The sequence below is a fragment of the Chanodichthys erythropterus genome, chromosome 22 (assembly GCF_024489055.1).
Source record: "Chanodichthys erythropterus isolate Z2021 chromosome 22, ASM2448905v1, whole genome shotgun sequence".
Lineage (NCBI taxonomy): Eukaryota > Metazoa > Chordata > Actinopteri > Cypriniformes > Xenocyprididae > Chanodichthys > Chanodichthys erythropterus.
Genome location: NC_090242.1, coordinates 25,890,894 through 25,910,114, shown reverse-complemented (window position 1 = coordinate 25,910,114; position 19,221 = coordinate 25,890,894). Strand labels below are relative to the sequence as shown.

The window sequence follows — 19,221 nt, the reverse complement described above, 5'->3', positions numbered from 1 at the left end:
GTCTGTTTTCACCCTGACAATGGAAATTGTCAAAAAAAGCAGAATAAGCAATTTTGTGTCCCTTTGCAACACATTTTTATGTTTTGTTCCTGCATCAATCAGTGACTTGAATGATTCCATAAAGTGAATGATTCAATCAGAGCGTATACATGCACCCTCATAATGCGATTATAATGGGATTTTGGAAATATTGCGATTAAACTTTACCCCATGTAAATGCAATACTTAGATCAAACGAATGCGATTAAGCTCTTAATCGTAATAACCATAATTGTATTAAACTATGTGGTATATGCCGATTTTAATCGTAATAAACAAGCATGTAAACACCTTAATCTCATTATCACAGCACCGAATAATATCCAGTACATCCCCAAAAATGTATTTTGTATTTGATGTACGTAAATTAAAACAATTGCTGGTGTTGTGCCAAATTTCGACCCCCCTGCCAAATTATTTACCCCCTTGTTGAAGTCGCTACTTGATTGCCTAATCTTAACCCAATGAAAATTGCATGTAAACTGGAGTGAAAAGTCCTACTTGTGTCATGTAAACATCTTACTGCGATAAAGACCTTACTCTGATTATGAGAAATAATTGCATTATTGATGCACATGTAAACTCATAAAGACTGGCTGAATTCAAAATAGCCATATAATGACATGGGAGAAATATTAAGCTATTCTATATTCAGTCACCATCACTTTTTTTATTTCTGAATGAATCAATGATTTATTCACCTACTGTTGCATTCCTAAATGTGTCAGGCACACAATTCATAACCAGCTGCAAATATGTGCACTGGTCAAGAACTCACAAATTTACTTGTTACGTGCATTAAATATGTTTCTGGCCTATATCAGTACTCTTGGAACACCCCCCAGCAAATCAAATTCAAAGACTGGAGCTAGCTGTTGTACAGTTATTACGGTATAATTATTATAGAGAATGAGCCATAAAATCATATGCACTTATCACTACACATTCATGCCCTCAAGACCAGGCTACAGAATTGAGTCATCAAGTTCCACCAATATTACGGGGCATTTTGGAGACATGGATCAGCACTGTTGCCTTGAGCATTCTTACATTGACCTCTCACATGTGCACATGATTCCACACACACTCTAAAAGCCTTTGCCCCAGTTTCTTTCCTCATCCCTCTCAGGCACACTACCATTTTAGCTTTGTTCTATCATTTTGAATATAACGCTGAAGTGGCCTGCGAGTAGGCAGTCACAGGAGGCATCCCTCCCCCAGCTTTTCTCTCTGAAACTGAGTAGATTAGATTGCAACAAGGACGCCACTGAAAAGCCAATGGAATCCGAGTCCAGAGAGGTCTCTCCCGGAGAGAGCAGCACCTAGGTTTCACTTTGACATGATAGGTGTCCTGTATTAGACCATGCTGACTATTGATCCAAGCCCTTGGGGTGCCAAATCACAACGCAACAACTAACAATTATGTAACTGGTGGGCTACAACGCTCATTTGTCAATGGTAATCTAACAGCTCATTGACTCTACTGTAACTACCAATAATTTCCAAACCAACATCCCTGGTTCTGAATGAACTGGGCCTGGTTAGAGTGGGCTTATGTGAGTGCTAGGCTAATCCAACAAGATGCCACATTAAGCCATCTGAAAAGAAACACAACAGCATTGCCAATTTGTTGTAAAAAATTTATTTCGACAAATCATTTCAGCTTTGCAAGAACATCATATCGATGAACAATTTTATAACAAGCCAACCTTTTTTTTTTTTTTTTTTTTTTTTTTTAAGAGGTACGTTATTCTCATAGTCATTACCGGCAAGGATCAGTCTAACACTTTTAATCGTTTTTGCCTCACAACAGTATCACAGTCTCTCACAGTAAAGTTTTAAACAGGAAAAAGGATGAAGCCCCATCATTTGTCAGTGATAAAAACTGAAGTACACACAAGTATATGGTCAAACCAACACAGGCTAACGTGTCTATCTTCTCTCTGAAGCAGCGTGGGCACTGAATTCTCACAGGGGAGAACGGCTGAGTCAGTAGGAAGGGGAGAGAAGACTGGAAGGTCAGTTTGGCGCAACATGCATTCAAAGTACATCAAAGTACAACCCTTTAGGGATCGCCTATCAGAAGAGTCACTGATAAACTTGCCATGGTTAAACAAAAATGAACATAGGAAAATATAACTTCTTTAATGAGCAATTTAGCAGTATAGTGGGTAAGAAAATCTATGGGTATAAGTGTAAAGTTACAGTAACAGAGTATGACAACATCATATTGCCTGGGGAACAAGGTAAGACACTGATAACTGAGCAGTTCAAACATGTTTTATCCTAGAGGGCACTTCTTTTTTGTCAATATTAAGATGCCAACCTCCAAATCCAACCTTCATTTCAGTATTTGGCACAAAAATTAGATAATAATAACAATTGTAATAATAATAATTAAAAAAAGAACAAGCATTACATACATGAATAAAGTCACAGAAAGAATCAATTCACAAATTTACAACATGTCCAAACAAATTTTACACAAAACTTTACATTTAGTTCATTTCTATGTGCAAACCATATAGTGTATATAAGATTATTCAACACAGGAAATACTGGTCATATATAGTATCCAGTTTTGACGCTTTGCACACATATTATAAACAAATTCAGCTTTCATACACTGAGATTCCAACAGCAATTCACAGAGTCTGATGTCCAGCGCTATTCATTCAGTGTTGCCAGGTGATTCTGGTAGGCCTATGCAGTATTTGTTTCTACAGTGAAAGGTATGATTGAATGTACAAAGAGGTAAAATTTCCCCCAATGTCTGGAAGAGCAAATCTAGGGTAAAGAAGGCATACAGCAGTGGCTCATGGCATTGACAGATGCAAGCTAACAGCGAAGCTTGAGTTGTGCCAATGGACATTTAACAGGCCTGAGGTTGGGATTCTTGATAGAAATGGTAGGAAAGTTGAACCCACATTACTCTCTTGTCTCAACATGTCTAGCACACAGCAAACACACTTCTTGTGTCCACACACACACACACACACACGCACACACACACACACACACACACACACACACACACACACACACACACACACACACACACACACACACACACACACACACACACACACTTTTGCACAAACAGATATAACACAGAGATAAACAAACACAAACATTTACAAGACTTCCAAGTGCTTAATTTTCTTTCCACTGATAGGTGCTACATTGACTCGGAAGACGGTTATTGTACCAAAAGGCATCCCTGGCGTTACTTTTTCGCTTATAATACACTATATACATGTACTCATGCGGGGATGGGGGGGGGGGGGGGGAGATATGGCAGTTTTTGGAAATGGTAAACAAACTGTTACAAGAAATGGAAGAAGGTACCTGATGCCAGATACCACTGGATCTGTTTAGCAATAAAAAATAGTTGTTATTAAGTTCGCCATGGCATGTAACCGTGTGTTGAATTTCCTTAATTCATTAAGCTATGACGTGGTCAATTCAAATCAAATTTAAAACAAATTACAAATTTTGCCCTGCTTTTTAGATGAAGATTTGTCTGATTTCTCAGCCCTCTGTTACCTCACTGAGACCTATTTATTAGGTGTTGCTTACCTAATCGTTTCCTCTGGGCATAATCAAGCTACAGTGTCAGGCAAAAACACTGTCAGCAGAGAGAGACAGAATAAAACAGTCAGCATGTCACGGTATGACAATTACAAGCAGCAGCTGACCCTAAAATAACAAAGCAATGGCATTTTTTAGCAGCCATTTTAAGCCGGGTTCACACTGTCCGATTGCCTGAGACAAATTTTGTGAATCCTAAAAGATTCCTTGGATCCTAGGCCAAAATCTGAAGTCTTTGATCGATGGTTTGACATGTTTGCCAACAGCCGTTGCAATCAAACCTTACCTATTGGCAGTGTCCAGAAGTTTTGACAAGCAACAGTCGTAAATGACTATTATAAATCGTACAGTATGCACCTGGCTTTAGATGGGAGCTTTAAAATTTGGGAGCATTTCTTTCGTCTTGTATCTATAAAAGGCACCTACAAATGTCTTTACTGTAGGGGGTTTTGAACTGGAGCATATTTTAACTGAAATGCAAAATAGTACACTTTGTCATGCGCTGCTGGGCAGAGAAAATTAATGGAGACAGCAGTGGTGTGTGAAGGCCCAATGGCTCAGTGAGGCAGATAAGAGCTCAGAGATGACAGACAAACTCCTCACTTGTCAAGACTGATGAGAAGAGGCTTCAAGGACCAAGGCTGAGAACTTGACAGTATACAGGAAGAAGAATGTGTTTCACAGTGAACTGAGTGAAGTCTTTTTCACAGAATGTATTCCCATAATAATGCATAGTCTCTAAGAGAACATTGAGAAAGAAAAACGAAGGTAGGAAAATGAAGGAAGAATTCAAATGGAGGAAGGGGCTCTGGTTTCCTTTGTGGTACGTAATACAAAACCAGATTGTTTGCCTACAGACCTGAGAGCACTAAAATCTGATCATGGTCAAAATAGGCAGGGTGTTTAACATTAGGGCAACCATTAAAGCTGAGTTCATTTTTCTTATGCCATGAACTAAATACCAAATGACAGAAAGCACTTCATGTTTTAGCTACATCTGCACACTATCGGCATGGTACTTTCATGCTGAAACTAAAATATCTACTTGACACCTTGATGTGCAATTCTGAAATGCAAATTCAAACCATATTGAAGAGAGAGATTTATGATGATGACTTGGCCTAATCCAGTCAAAGTAATTTTGCACAATAAGAAACAGTGTAGATATTCCTTTTTAAAAATGTAAAACAGGATTTGCGTTCGATTTCACAAGAACTTTCTCCTCATCATTTCAAAACACCATTTGCAGCACATATAGAAAGCACAAAAATAAAATTAAATGTGTAAATTTAACCAATGCACTGCTTGCACAAAGTTAAATAACTAGTCAGCTGAATAAAAAAGACAATAAAAAAACTATTGTATAGTCTATTGTGCACTTTTGCTTTTTTTCATTACACAGTGCTCTATACAAATTGCCCTCTGTCCAATATCTTAAGCAAGTAATAGAAAAAAATATGATTTTTGGATGTTATCTGCCATTATAGTGGCTGGTTCATGTCCCATGAAAAATGTCCATTAGTGAAACAACGTCAGAGCGAAAAATAAATTAAATCAGTTCCACTTCCACATCAACATCAGTCGCTATTGCACACCTCCCACACAAAGACACTAAGATGAAGGATTCAAGAAGTAAAATCAAGTAACAAAAATAGCAGTATCGAAAAAATTTCAAAGGCAAAATGAATCTTCATGTCAGTGGAGAAATTTATAAATAGTTGGCAGCTAATGCAAAAGTAACCAAAAAAAACACTTTCAAACGATCTCCCAATTCAAAAATAGTCCGTCTAGAAAAGTTCTATGCACAGTGGAAAAGGAGTTTGAAGTTTGCTACAGTTCTTGGGTCTCGAATGTGATGCACGTCACAGTTCTGAGAAACTCAACATATTGAATATTTTTCTGTGCTTGACAGCCAGAGAATACTTTGATTGCATTTGTTTTTCCCTAAATAATCTTACATAACATTTGTATTTAACCAAACTTAATAATAGTAATATAATAATACTTTAATTGAAGTGAATTGTTATTTTAAATTAAAACTTGGCACATCATTAACAGAGTATCAGGGTGGGTTGCGCAAATATCCATTTGAAATATAAGTGCTATTTATATGAAACAAAAAGATTTAAAAGAGCAGAGGTACCTCAATTAAAACAGACGAAAGACCCTTTATTTCTCTCTATTTCTTTCAAACTACTTTCTTCTTCTGGTTATTTCTGTATCTCGCTCTTACTCTCTCTCTCTCTCTCTCTCTCTCTCAAAATCCTTAATCTCAACTGTCGCAACATTTTCTATCCATTCGTTTCTCTCCATTAATTCCAACTTCCTAATTATCTCCTTTTTCTCTCTTGTTTTCTTTTTTCTTTCTTGCTCCATCCTTTTAAACTTGTGTTTCCAGGCCACTCAGTTTGGGGGTGAGGATGCGAGGTGTTACCCCAGAGTTGAGGTCTCTCTCAAACTCTAGCAGCTGGCCCATGAAGTTGAGGTTGGGGGAGACTATCGGTCGCCGACCCCGCACATACTTATAGGCGTCAGTCATGGTCATGAGGGTGTGCTTCATAAGGTAAGCAATGACAATAGTCGCTGAGCGGGACACGCCTGCTTGGCAGTGCACAAGAACACCCCGTCCACACTGGTGCGCTTCCTCTGAAAAAAAAAGAAAAAAAAAAGGGGTGTGGCACACATCAAAAAACAACACAAACCAAAAATATTGATGACTCATCCTGCACTACACAGATTGTGGTTCAATCAAATGCTCTTTATAATGAGAATGTCCTGCCCAATAATAGCTATAAGGCTATTAGCTATTCAAAAAAGAAAGCCATTGCTTCGTTTCTTCAATAAGAAATAAGTCTTCACAGGACAGAAAACTGCACTTTGTCAAGCCATCTCATTGGGTCTGTAAATGTTTAAACTATGAAAGAGTTGACAAGTTCTCTTACCGATAAACTCAAAAACCTCTTCAAAGTACTGTCGCAGGTTCTGCTTGCTGTTGTCAGTAGCAGGGAGCCTTTTGTAACGCACCAAGCCTGTGTCCAGGTGGTAGAGAGGAAGATGGGTTGTGACATTGACCACAAAACCAATATTGAGACGAAGCAGTAGATCCAAATCCTGTGCATCTCTCTCGTTACCCAGAAAAAGGAAAGGGAGGATGGGGCTGATCACAGCATTCTCCACATCTGGGGTCATCACACTCTCCTCAGACAGTGATGCTGGGAGGGAGGAGGAAAGAGGGAGGGAAAGGTGCACTGGCAAAAACAAAACAAACAAAAAAACATACTGTTGCTTACATTTGTTTTGTTATATTTCTAAATAATTTATGAATAATTTGATCATCTTAGAGAGGTGTGCTGGTATGCTGGAAAAGAGTTTGAATGTTTTTAGATTCTTTTCAAGTCATTTAAATATGGCACAAAGTATGATGTCATCAAGCCCTTATGTAAGAAGAAATCCATCATCCTCATCTTTCCTGTTTGAAGTCTCATCGCTCTTCCCTCCATAGAATGGCTATTATCCTTTAGTTCTTTCAAAAAACTTATTTTTTTGAGTTTTAATAAGACATAAAACAGAGGATAAAGCATTCTGAAATTTCAGAAAAAGAATTAAAGGTAGACAGGGCTTAATCAGAAAAAATCATGGGTAATGTAACTCTGGCAATCTTTTGAAGCTACACTAACGAGGATTATGCACACCACAGATTAACTGAACTGTAGTTTGAATACTATTAGTGCACATAGTCATAATGGGATATGAGAAAATGAAATCGAGGTCAGTACATTCAAGAGGGATTATCAATGTGAAGAGATTGTGCTCATCTTTCTGAGTGGTCAATCATCAACACATTCTAAAGATGTCACTCAACCTGCTGAGTACTTGCATCTTTACCTCGTCCATTTTCCTCATCTTGTTCTCTGTTGAGCGAGTTGAGGACCAAGTGGAGTGACTGTGCAGAGGGTAAGGTGTGTCCACCTTCCCTCTCCCTCTGTTTGGGTTTGGGCTTAATAAGTGTGCTAGGAGCAGAAGGTGGGGGAGAGAAGGATGGAGGAGAATCTGGAGAAGGAGAGCGCAGGGACGGGGATTGTGGAAGCACTTCATCATCAAACCCGTTGCCATCCCCCATGCAAGCATCTGCTCCTTTGTTCCATAGCCTCTTGAGGGAATCTCTGCCCTGGTCCCCACTATTCCCTGATCCGATAAAGTCCAAAACCGCCATCTTGCCTTGCTGGAGCCTACGTCGTCCTGCCTGATCTGTCAACTGGGAACGAGTGAACTCCATAAGGTTCCGGCAGTCAAGGATTACAGGATTTCCGCCATTGCCGCTATTCTGGTTGTGGCCCATGCAGGTCCTTCCCGAGCCCATGCTATTCCCTGCATTGTGGTGGATAGGTTGGGTTTTAGAGCGAGTCATCTTTTTTGCTAGCTCCTCTGGCCAGATTGTGCGTACACTGTAATCGTCATCATCGGGCTGGTATCCCATGGTATGTGCTCCAATATTACGGCCCATGTTGGGAGGATTCCCTCTGTGTGGGTTAAAGGTCACTACAATGGGGTCACTACTGCAGTAGCTGCATGTGGAGCTTCCAGTTTGGCTTGCTTTGGGATTGCACCCACTGACGCAACTCTGGAGTGCTCGAAGAGGTGCAGATGAGGACAGAGGAGTACAGGGTAAGCAACCACCAACCAGTTTCTTACGGAAAGCAGCAGGGCTCTCAAAACCTCCAGCTTCTCCAGAACAGGATGCACAACCTAAAGGTCTGAGCAGCCCTGTGCGACAGTCCGAGACAGTGCTGTTGGAAGAGGAGGTGTTGGTGGTGGAAGCAGTTGACAGGCACCCTCCTAAAGTCTTCAATCCCATGGTTCCGCCACTTCCGTTGGCAGCACTTGTTCCTTGGGTGTGGGAAAAAGAAGAGGATGGGCTTGTACTACGACCGTGGTAGCCAGTTGAATGACCTCTACCTCTTCTACAACGCACCAACCTCCAACAGCCACAAGGGTGGGAAAAGTCAATCGTACATGTGTGGTCGGGACTGGGGAAGCCTCCTCGGGAGGAAGTAGGGGAGAGAGGCAAAGCGTGAAGAATTTGGGGCCGATGTTCTCTAGTGCGTGAGGGACGAGGTTGACTAATGTGCTGGTAGGAGGAAGGGGCTCGGGAAGGGAGTGAGGGTGGAACAGCAGGGTAGTGAGGGCTTAGGATGGCAGCATGGGGTAATGGGGCTGAACTGTGGTGACGGGATAGGCTGTGGGTGTGGGGCAGTTGGTGGCCGGGTCCCAGTTTGGAGTTTTCTTTGTTTCCTACAGATGATACGTCCTTCTCACTGTGCAATGGGTAGCTGGTAGTTGCAGAACAAGACTTTGATGACAAGTCTCTATCTCTAGTAAGCTTGGATTTTGACTGCTGTCTTTGGGCTGGTACAAATTCCAGGATCCCTCCAGGAGAGACTGTAAGTTGGCTTGGATGATGGCTACTGTGCTGAGTCCTGTTTTGACTCTGATGATGGTTCTGGTGCTTCTCCACTAACTCGGAAGACTTTCCTTTGCATTTCCTTTCACCTTGACCTGGATCTAAGTGCAGGGACACCCGTTTAGTTCTGTTTCCCTTGATGCTTCCACTTCGGGTAAGACTACTGATGCGGCCTTTGTCTATGTAAGATCCTCCTCTTCCACCTTGGTCTAAAGACACTTTAATGTCAATGGTATGCGTGTGCTTGTGAGGTCTGGGACCTAAAGTTACAGTCCCATTGCTGTGACAATGGCTAGCATTGTGGCCGCTGCCCTCAAAGGGAGCACCTCGTTCTCCTTTTTCTCTCTGAACATGAGACGACTGCCTGCGCTGGCATTCCAGAGACAAGTAGTTGGAACCTGGATAGGAACGGGGTGGTGGGACTTGGGGCTGTGGTAAGCGGGGTGGGGGCTCGTTGTAAGTGGCTGGGCGGTGGGAGGAAGACTGTGATGTGGTTGGTGGGGAGGCCACGCGCAAGGCCAAACTTTTGGGGCGCTGAATAACCACTATGCGCTCGTCAAGAGGGAGCGGAGGCATCTGGGGCTGAGCAAAGCTGTGTGGTTAGGAAGCAGAGAGAAAAAAGGCAAATGAATCAGTGCTCGTTTACTTTAGTACTTGTGTAATTTGAAATAAATAATAAATTAGAAATGTGCACATAGAAGACATACATTATGTGAGTATTGCACACACAGTTAGTATTAGTCACTGCACACAGAATTACATCAACAATTGTGATGAGGTAAGCACAGAAGACAGTCTTCTGTTAGTCATTCACAACCTTCCTTATAATTAAACACTGTGAAACAATAAAGAACAGCACACAGGGTACATCATAGACAAATAAGACAAATCCTAATGTAACAGAAAATCCCTTCGGACCCATTATCTTTGTTAACATGAATTCCAGGGGTTCACATCTATCAAAGAAGGCACAAAAAAATTATTATTACAAGCACACAAGCAAACAATGTAAAGAATTGTATAAATTGGGTAGCTTTGTAATCATGTCATATCTGGGAAATATTGATGTAATTTTATATCTTGGTTTGGTTATCACCATTGTCTTGCAACATATTGGCTTTGTCTACTTGACTGTTAAAGAGAGGTCATTGTTTTGCTAGAGATTACTAAGGCATGCATTTAAAGAGTTCATCTTGAAGACATCTATTATAGTCAAACATGTAATGGAATGTAAATGGAATAATGTTATAAAAGAGATATAATCTGATGGCTGCACTAATCACCCCTCCACAGAGCAGAGTAGACCAGTTCATTATTCTAAATAATGAGAGTTTGAAACATTAGTATTAGATATTATGGAATGTCAATGGAAAGACAATGGGAAGGTTAAAGGAATAGATCAGCTATTAATGAACATTTAGTCATAATTTACTCACCCTCCAAACCCATAAACCTTTCTTTCTTTAGTGGAGCACAAAATAAGAACATTTTCACTTTTCACAGTTTTACTTGAGAAAATGCAATAAATGGAGACTGAGTAATTATTTAATTTTTGGTTTGACTTGGTTTGAATATAGTGTACAAGTTATATTAACCACATTTATAATGGTTCTGCATTATTTATGATGCATAAAAGCTTCAGTAATTCTACATAGTTATATTGCATGGAAAATTACATGGAAAGCAGGCTTCATGTTTGTGTTCCACAGAAAAAAGACTGTAATTTGGGTTTGGAACAACAAGAAAATGAGTAAATAAAAGAATTTTCATTTTATTCTTTTAAGAATAACCAAAGGGTGAAAAAAGAGGAGAGAACAAAAAGAGTGTGTGTGTGTATGTGTAAAAGAGAATATAAAGCAGCACAGAGAGAACAGTTACAGGATGTGACATGGCTGGATTGACCTCATGTAGGAGGGAGGCATGCACAACAGCACTTGAGACATATACCCCAACACAACCGCCACACACACACAGACCCGAGGACAGAGCCAGCACACCATGCTCTTATTTCCACATGCATACATTCACGCACAGAGCCTGGTGATGGTATCCTCATCCTCTTTGCTTTTTTCAGTCTTGCCTTTTGTAGCCTGTGGTGGTGAAGGGGGGTGGGTGGTTACATTGACCCAGATTTGTCATATTGCAAGTCAACATCACTCCAATCACTTTAACTCACACACTAAACACCTTATCAGCAGTATTTCACACACAAACCACATGTGTAATGAGTTTTTTTTTTGCAATGAATCACGTACAGCAGCACACGCTTGGGCATCAGCATGTGCTTCTGTCAGAGATGTACAGCATCAGTGAGCTCAGGTACCTACTGAGCACAGACACAGCTACAAACAATGATCAGATTTCACTGATATCACCACAAAGAACAGTGTGTGGTTGTATAAATACAGTAATGTTGAAGCAAAATGATAACTGAACCATGAAAACAAACATGTACATCTGATATTACAGAAAGAAAGAAAAAAGGAAGGAAGCTCATGATGGACATTGCTGATTTTGTCCCTACCACTTCATAATGTTTAATATATGTGACAAGGATATAATACTGATATAACACAGAGGAAGTTTCTATTTTTATGATTTAATGACAAACTGGTAATGAAATTTTTATTTTTTTCCATTAAAGCATTAGTTCACCCAAAAAATAAATCTCTGTCATTAATTGACCCTTCACAAAGACCCGCCCCCCTTAGTTACTGTTGCTTTGTCCGACAAGCCATGGCGCTCTCACGGCTCAGAGTGAAAAATACACTGCAGAGCAAAGAGGACACTGACAACACGTCGACAGACAAGACAGAGCAGGTTGTTACTTATGATATTAAACAAAGCATTCAAATTGTGTAATTCGAACAATAAAAAAACGTTTTGTGGCTCTTTAATGTGTCGTGACAGATTGTTGTAGCACCTCAGCTCAAGCGACTCGTGAACCGATCATCTCTTCCTACTAGTTCATTTATAGCATCAAATAAACATGAATGAACATGAGAAGGAATGTTGTTTAAAACGTGGAAAGACGAAAATACACACCATTTTTCAAGTTCAAGTCCACCGAGATTAATCTTCTAACTCCTGACTGCTTTGTCGGACAAAATGGCGAATTTGGCGTTATGAATGGTTAGATCGCCTGTCAATCAAACTCCCGGGGAAGGGTCAATTACTCACCCTAATGTTGTTCCACACTCGTAAAACCTTCGTTCATACCTTTTGTTTGCAAAAACAAAATAAAAATAACGACTTTATTCAACAGATTCGTCTCTCCCCTGTCATTCTCATACGCTATGTATGTTGCAGCGCTTCCAGGTTCTACATCCAAACGGCGGCTCAGTATTGGTTGGCTCTGGTGACGTGTGCAGCACGACGCATGCACCGGCCAACACTGAGCCGACGTTTGGACGTAGAACCAGGAAGTCGTTCTAAAGTCGTAATTTGTGTTTTGTTTTTGCGCACAAAAAGTATTCTCGTCTCTTCATAACATTAAGGTTGAACCACTGTAGTCACGTTGACTATTTTAATGATGTTTTTACTACTTTTCTGGACCTCTAATGACGGTAATTTCGTTGCTTCAACGGAGGATAGAAAAAACCTCTCGGATTTCATCAAAATATCTTAATTTGTGTTACGAAGATGAAAAAAAGGTCTTATGGGTGTGAAACGACATAATGGTTAGTAATTGATGACAGAAATTTAATTTTTTGGGTGAGGTAACCCTTTAAAAGCTTTATTAAGGTGAATATTAGCCCCTAATACTCAAAGCAAAAATGTTTCCACTACAGTTTATATTAAATATTCATCTGCTGGTCATATATCCAGTGACCTACAAAATCTTGAAGTGTCAGTTAAGGAAATGTATTAATAAATTACATTTGTCACTTGAATTGGTCAACTAGAATAATCAGTCCTCAGTGTGCAATGAGAATTTCTAAGTTGTCAAATATACGATTATTGTCAAAAAATGTAACGTAAGATTTTAAATTACTTGTGTATAATTTAATTATAATTAATGAGCTAAGTCTTAGCTTAGCCATAACCAGCTTTTTTAAAAAACAAGGTAAAGGCCACATAGCCAACACAGATGATTTAATCATTAATAATAGGCTACCATATAGCCCTATTCACATCATTAATGTATTTATTATCTATATTTATATTTATTCGCAGGCGTAGATTAACGTGGATCATTTCCAGGCATGTTTTACATTCAAGTCAACAGTCTGTGACAGATGCATGCGCCTCCTCAACTGTTTGCCTAAATTTTGACTGCATTGTTGTACGCCATTATAAAAATTATGGTAAAAGGTTAACAGGATAATAAGGTGAAATCCAGTGGAATGATTTCGCGCATCGTCACACGTCATTACGTTCATTGCCCCTGAATTTCCAGTTTCTCTCACTGGAAAACGAAATCACAGCAGTAGCCTAATCCTTTGTTTCTAATGTTTTTACAACTGTCCAAGCATAATTGCGCTTAATGCGACGCCTGAACAAACGCTTACTTAGATGTTTCACTAAAAGAAGAATGATTACCAGCACAATGTTATCTAGGCCTAAACTAGTCAATGAAAGAGAAAACAAGAGCGTCCGCCACTGATTTGCAACTGTATTGACTGTCACTTGTTAGGCCATGCTGATGCTGTCACGCAATTTCGGATGCGCTTCCAATGAAGCCCAGTGTCTCTTCGCCATTCGAGCTCAGTTTCACTACCATTTCAAAAGACTATGAGTCCGAAGAGAAATTATGCTTATTAGATTTAAAATGTATTTGCATTACAATTCGAGCGTTTTGCGTGGATTTTTGGTGCGGTTCTTTAAAGACAAGCTCCAAAACGTAAACTATTTTTATTACAATGAATTTTTAATATAAACAATAGCTGTAATAAAGCTCGCACTTTCTCACTAGGCGACATTTTGTTGAAAATGAAATATTAAGTAGCCATTAAGTATCATTCATTGCCGGAAACACAGAGATACATAATTGCATGTGATGAAGGCCTCAAAAATAAAACGAGGAGGAGAAATGACTTACGTTATAATCTGTACGTCCGCTGTATCGTCATTATTTGTGATGAATTAGATCCTTGTGTTTCTCCGCGAGACAATTCCGCTCCAGTGCCGCGAGACATTTACATAGCTGCGGTTATCTATGGTCTGCCTTAAAGTACGGTTTACATTGTTAAAATCCAGTGATGTCCATCAGTATAAGACATTCAGGCAGTTTATCCTCATCCTGTTCAACGCGTTTGACTTCATCAGTGTGGAAAATTAACACAATAACAATGTGTATGCCAGCGCAATGTATGTGCGCTTCTGTGGACTGTGCGTGTGCATGAGACAGCGCGCTATGTGGGGGGCGGGGTTTTGTGTAGGTGACATCATCCTAAACCAATCACAAACCAAATGCTGCCCAAATAACGTAGCTGCTGCAAAACATGCTATGAATTTTACAAGATTGCCAGTTTGTCATGGAGAAAATCTCTTTTTAAATAAAGTTTGACATTTTAAATTTCAAAATATCAAAGAGCAAGCTTGGCCTCCGCCCTGGCTACAATTTTATTTGTCATAAAATGATAAAAAGCGAAATATTGTCCTATTTAGGGATCTAACAGTTTATCATTCCAAACCTGTGTTTATTGATTTATTTATTGAAGAACACAAAAATAATTTATTTTAAAGAATGTTGGTGTCCAAGAAGTTTCATTTTTGTGTGAACTATCTCTTTAAGAAAGAAGGAGTCTTGGGGTGGTGGGGAGTGGACTCTCTAAAGGCAACATCACGGGACCATAATCTGGCTTCTATTTTAAGTAAATGCAACTATGTTCCTCTCTGGAAAACTGAAAAAGTTCATTCTTTTGCTTTACAACTTTTTTATCCCACCAAACGACTAGAGATGGCAGCAAAGTGTTCATTCCTTCACTCACTGTCCAATGAAAGGACATGATCAGATACTGTGATGTGTGGCATAGAGCTAAGCAACAAAATAATAGAATAAGTTTTTGTTTGCACTTGTGCATTTGAGTTTACCTGATAGGATTGGAACAACAAATGGTAGAGAAGGTAATAGATTCACCCACTACTAGTTTCCTAAAGTGATACGAGTTGAAAAAAAACCAACACATGCTGGTTAGGTATGTTTTGAAGCGTGGAAGCTGTTTTGAGCTGGTTTATGCTGGTCCTTAGCTGGTTTGAACTGGTTTATGCTGGTCCTTAGCTGGTCATGAGCAGCTAGCTCCAGTTCAGGACCACAGGGTTGCCAGGTTTTCACACCCAAAACCCACCTAATTGCTCCTCAAAACGAGCCCAAAGCTAGCCCAATCGCATTTCATGGTAAAAATTGCCTTTGGGGGTAAAATCTGTATTTTTGGTGGGAATCCCCTGGTAAAATTAGAATTCCAGGTGCTAAAAATCACGTCATTTGGGGTCGATTTAACCCACGGACATAAAAAACAACCCACTGCAACAGTGTAAAAGTAGCCCAATTCCGCGGGAAAACCACAGACTTGGCAACACTGCAGGACCAGCATTTGACCAGCTTATAGCTCATGACCAACTAAGGACCAGCATAAACCAGCTCAAAACAGCTTAGACCAGCTTCCATGCTTCAAAACATACCTAACCAGCAACTATCTTTATTGTTGTGAAAAGTCTGTTTTAGTTTTTTTGGTTGGTTTTGCTTTTAGTGACATTTGTTTTGGGCATTTCAATGCTCTTTTTCCTGATACATAAGTTCCCACTTCCTTCCCTATGTGTCAAATGAGAATGTCTTTCGAACACAGCCTCTGTCTAAAACTCTGCGTAGCCTCATGGAACACGCGTTTGACATTCTATCATTGTATTTGGATCGAATTCAATGATTGGATGATTTTTTTTTTAGTCTTCCAGAGAAGATATGCATTTTTCTTTTTAAAGGAACACTCCATTTTTTTTTGAAAATAGGCTAATTTTCCAACTCCCCTAGAGTTAAACAGTTGAGTTGTACAGTTTTCAAATCCATTCAGCCGATCTCCGGGTCTGGCGGTACCACTTTTAGCATAGCTTAGCATACTTCATTGAATATGATTAGACCGTTAGCATCTCACTCAAAAATGAACAAAGAGTTTCAATATTTTTCATATTTAAAACTTGACTCTTCTGTAGTTACATCGTGTACTAAGACCGACGGAAAATGAAAAGTTGCGATTTTCTAGGCCGATATGGCTAGGAACTATACTCTGCGTAATATCATTGTGTCTGCTGCACCCATGGTAAAGTTCCTTGATTATTACGCCAGAACGAGAGTATAGTCAGGGATGGGCAATATGTATTTCAAATACAAAATAGTATTTTGTAATTTGTATTTGATAGGGTTGATGAAAATGGCTTCGTATTTTGTATCAGAATACTTTAGTGTTTTTTAAAAACTTTTAACAATACTGTAAAATACTTTGTAAGAAGTCTACATGATGACATCATAAAATTGCGGCCTCTGATTGGTGCCAGTAGTTTGCAGAGACTTTTTGAGATCAGAACAGAAAACTGATCCATATGGAAGAAGGTGGTCAAGGTAAGAAACGTGCAGGCTGCCAGCTTTCCATCATTTTTTTGCAGAAATTGCTATAATTTTTAACAGTTCATGATAAGTTTTGGTGTTCGTTTTGATAGCCTAGGCTAAATAGTTTACCAATTTACAATTTACATTCTTGAAAACAATTATACCACGCAGCAGCCCCCTATATTGCCAGAGTTGCTGAGGCAAAGTAGGCCCTTTGTTACCAAACACCAAGTGACTAAATTAGGAAACTGTTGGTTACTTAAAACTAACCTTCATCTGGGAGATCACAGGGATATGTTAATATTTGATCTGTTTTCGCCCTAGAGGTTGCTTATTCAAAACAAAGGCGTAGCTTGATGACGCCTTGATTTCACAGAATCATGGGAGGTGTTGTTTTCACTTCTACAGCCGGTGGAAAAGAATCAGGACGGGACTCAGGCAGAAATCATGTTCATGGATAAGATTATTAACGTTACTGTAGTATGAAGCAGAGCATGGCCGAGTGCTGTGAGAGCTGAACGAGCTTCCGCTTCCTCCGGTCTAGCATATGTGGGGTATTTTGATACACTTAAAATGAAGGTATTTGGTATTTTATTTTAAAATGCATTTTGATGTATTTTTGCCCAACCCTTTCTAGCCATTTCAGAAAATCGCAACTTTTCATTTTCCGTCGGTCTCAATACACAATGAAACTACAGAAGAGTCAAGTTTTAAATAGGAAAAATATCAAAACTCTTTGTTCATTTTTGAGCTAGATGCTAACGGTCTAATCATATTCAATGAACTATGCTAAGCTATGCTAAAAGTGGTACCTTTAGACCCGGAGATCGGCTGAATGGATTCGAAAACGGTAAAACTCAACTGTTTAAAATTAGCCTATTTTCAAAAAAAGTGTTCCTTTAATATTTAGACCATTTCTATTATTGATTGCTATCAGGATGTGAATAGTTTCAACCAGTAAGCTATACTAATAAGTGACATTGCCACCTTACTGTTAAATTCACCATGAAATCAAAATCAACTATTCTTATTTTTTTACGGCATATTGCAGTGTTTATTATAAATGATTTATCAGTGCATATTATTATTATTCTTATTTTTAAATTCATGGGGTGGTGGGGAGTGGGGGAGTCCCAGTCCTATCATGAATGTCTCTTAAAATCTTTTCTCTGATGATGTGTTTACTGGTGTGATGGTGGGACAACCTGTCACCCACATGAGACAGCAATATCAAACCACAACAATCCAAACAATTGCCAATGGACAAAATCAATTCTCACCCTACAATTTTTTTTCTTGTCCGAGAAGCTGTTTCACTGGGATATACGTCACAATAGGGAAGAAAAGACTATTGCAGTTTTCGTTTCATTTTTAAAGGTGCACTCATTTTTATGTTTACATTTTACTGCCCCATATGACAGTAGAACTGGTAGTTATATCCTGTTGGTGTAGATGCAGAATCACAAACACAACACAGTAGAAATAATCTATTCACAGGTGTATTTGTCATCCATGATTAATTCAGTGAACATGGCAGCCACCATAAAGGAACCCATCCCATGTAGAATAAAACTACTTATAGGGCACTGATCTGGTGTCTTCGTTTTACGTGAGTATGTCATTCCTAACAAATTTTTCCAACAGTACTGGTCATGTATTTGTACGTAAATCTTATTAATGAGGAAAATGCACTTGTTTAATGAGGTGCATTTTTCTTGCTTTCTCTTTCTTTAGATTTCATAAGTACACACACACACACACACACACACACACACACATATACGTTGGGTTTTCATGTTTTACGGGGACATTCCATAGATATAATAACTTTTATACTGTACAAACTGTATATTCTCTACCCTTAAAGCTACCAATCACAGAAAACTTTCTTTTTTAGATTTTCAAAAAACATCAGTATAATAGTATATAAGCTTAGTATAAGTATTATACCCAACAAACCGTTTCTATACCGGCGTGATGAATCCGATCTTCAACTAGATGGAACCGGATTAAATATTTTGACTGTTGTGATCCCAATCTGACTTATGACCTGTAACTGAACTGACTCTCCATTTTGTCACCTGTTGGAGTTTGGGTTCCTTGCTGCTGTCGCCTTTGGCTTGCTTAGTTGGGGACACTTGATATTTTGATCTGCCTGCACTGACACCATTGCATGTGAACTGAACTGAGCTGGACGAGGACATCACTGTTTTCTCCAGAGCCGACGTATAGATAAATTAACTAAATTAACAACTATTGATTTTTACAAAGGAATGAATCAATACTGAATTTACTTAAGCTGGACAAAATGACACCATTTTCTTCTAGAGCTGCTGTGCAGCCAAAATGATTTGCCATGTTATCACTGTAAAGCTGCTTTGACACAATCTGCATTGTAAAAAGCGCTATATAAATAAAGGTGACTTGACTTGACTAATTATTATACAGCAAAAAAAGTCAAAGATTTCTGGTTTTGCCCAAGCTTGTGGGGACATTTTGTTCAATTCAGAGTTTGTTCTGTGTCTTTCATTAACCTAACACAACACAACTGACATCTAGGTGATGTCCTTAGACGTTATTATAATAA

The 19,221-nt window shown here is 39.1% G+C and overlaps 1 protein-coding gene across 3 annotated transcripts; it reads right to left on the bottom strand.

Annotated features, from left to right (window-relative positions):
* Window positions 1-1,707: 1,707 nt before the first annotated feature.
* On the bottom strand, window positions 1,708-14,427 carry si:dkey-175m17.7 (uncharacterized). Of its 3 annotated transcripts, none has more exons than XM_067376853.1 (5): window positions 14,133-14,427; window positions 7,516-11,181; window positions 6,762-6,878; window positions 6,573-6,659; window positions 1,708-6,276 (listed from the first exon to the last, which is right to left on the bottom strand). In XM_067376853.1, exons 2-5 carry the CDS (start codon window positions 9,665-9,667, stop codon window positions 6,011-6,013), a joined length of 2,622 nt encoding a protein of 873 aa, XP_067232954.1. In that variant the 5' UTR covers window positions 9,668-11,181; window positions 14,133-14,427; the 3' UTR covers window positions 1,708-6,010. The 3 variants fall into 3 exon arrangements, with proteins under 3 accessions (XP_067232954.1, XP_067232952.1, XP_067232953.1); XM_067376851.1 differs by having other exon boundaries at window positions 1,709-6,276; window positions 6,573-6,878; window positions 7,516-9,683; window positions 11,124-11,181; XM_067376852.1 differs by having other exon boundaries at window positions 1,709-6,276; window positions 6,573-6,878; window positions 7,516-9,683.
* Window positions 14,428-19,221: the final 4,794 nt, after the last annotated feature.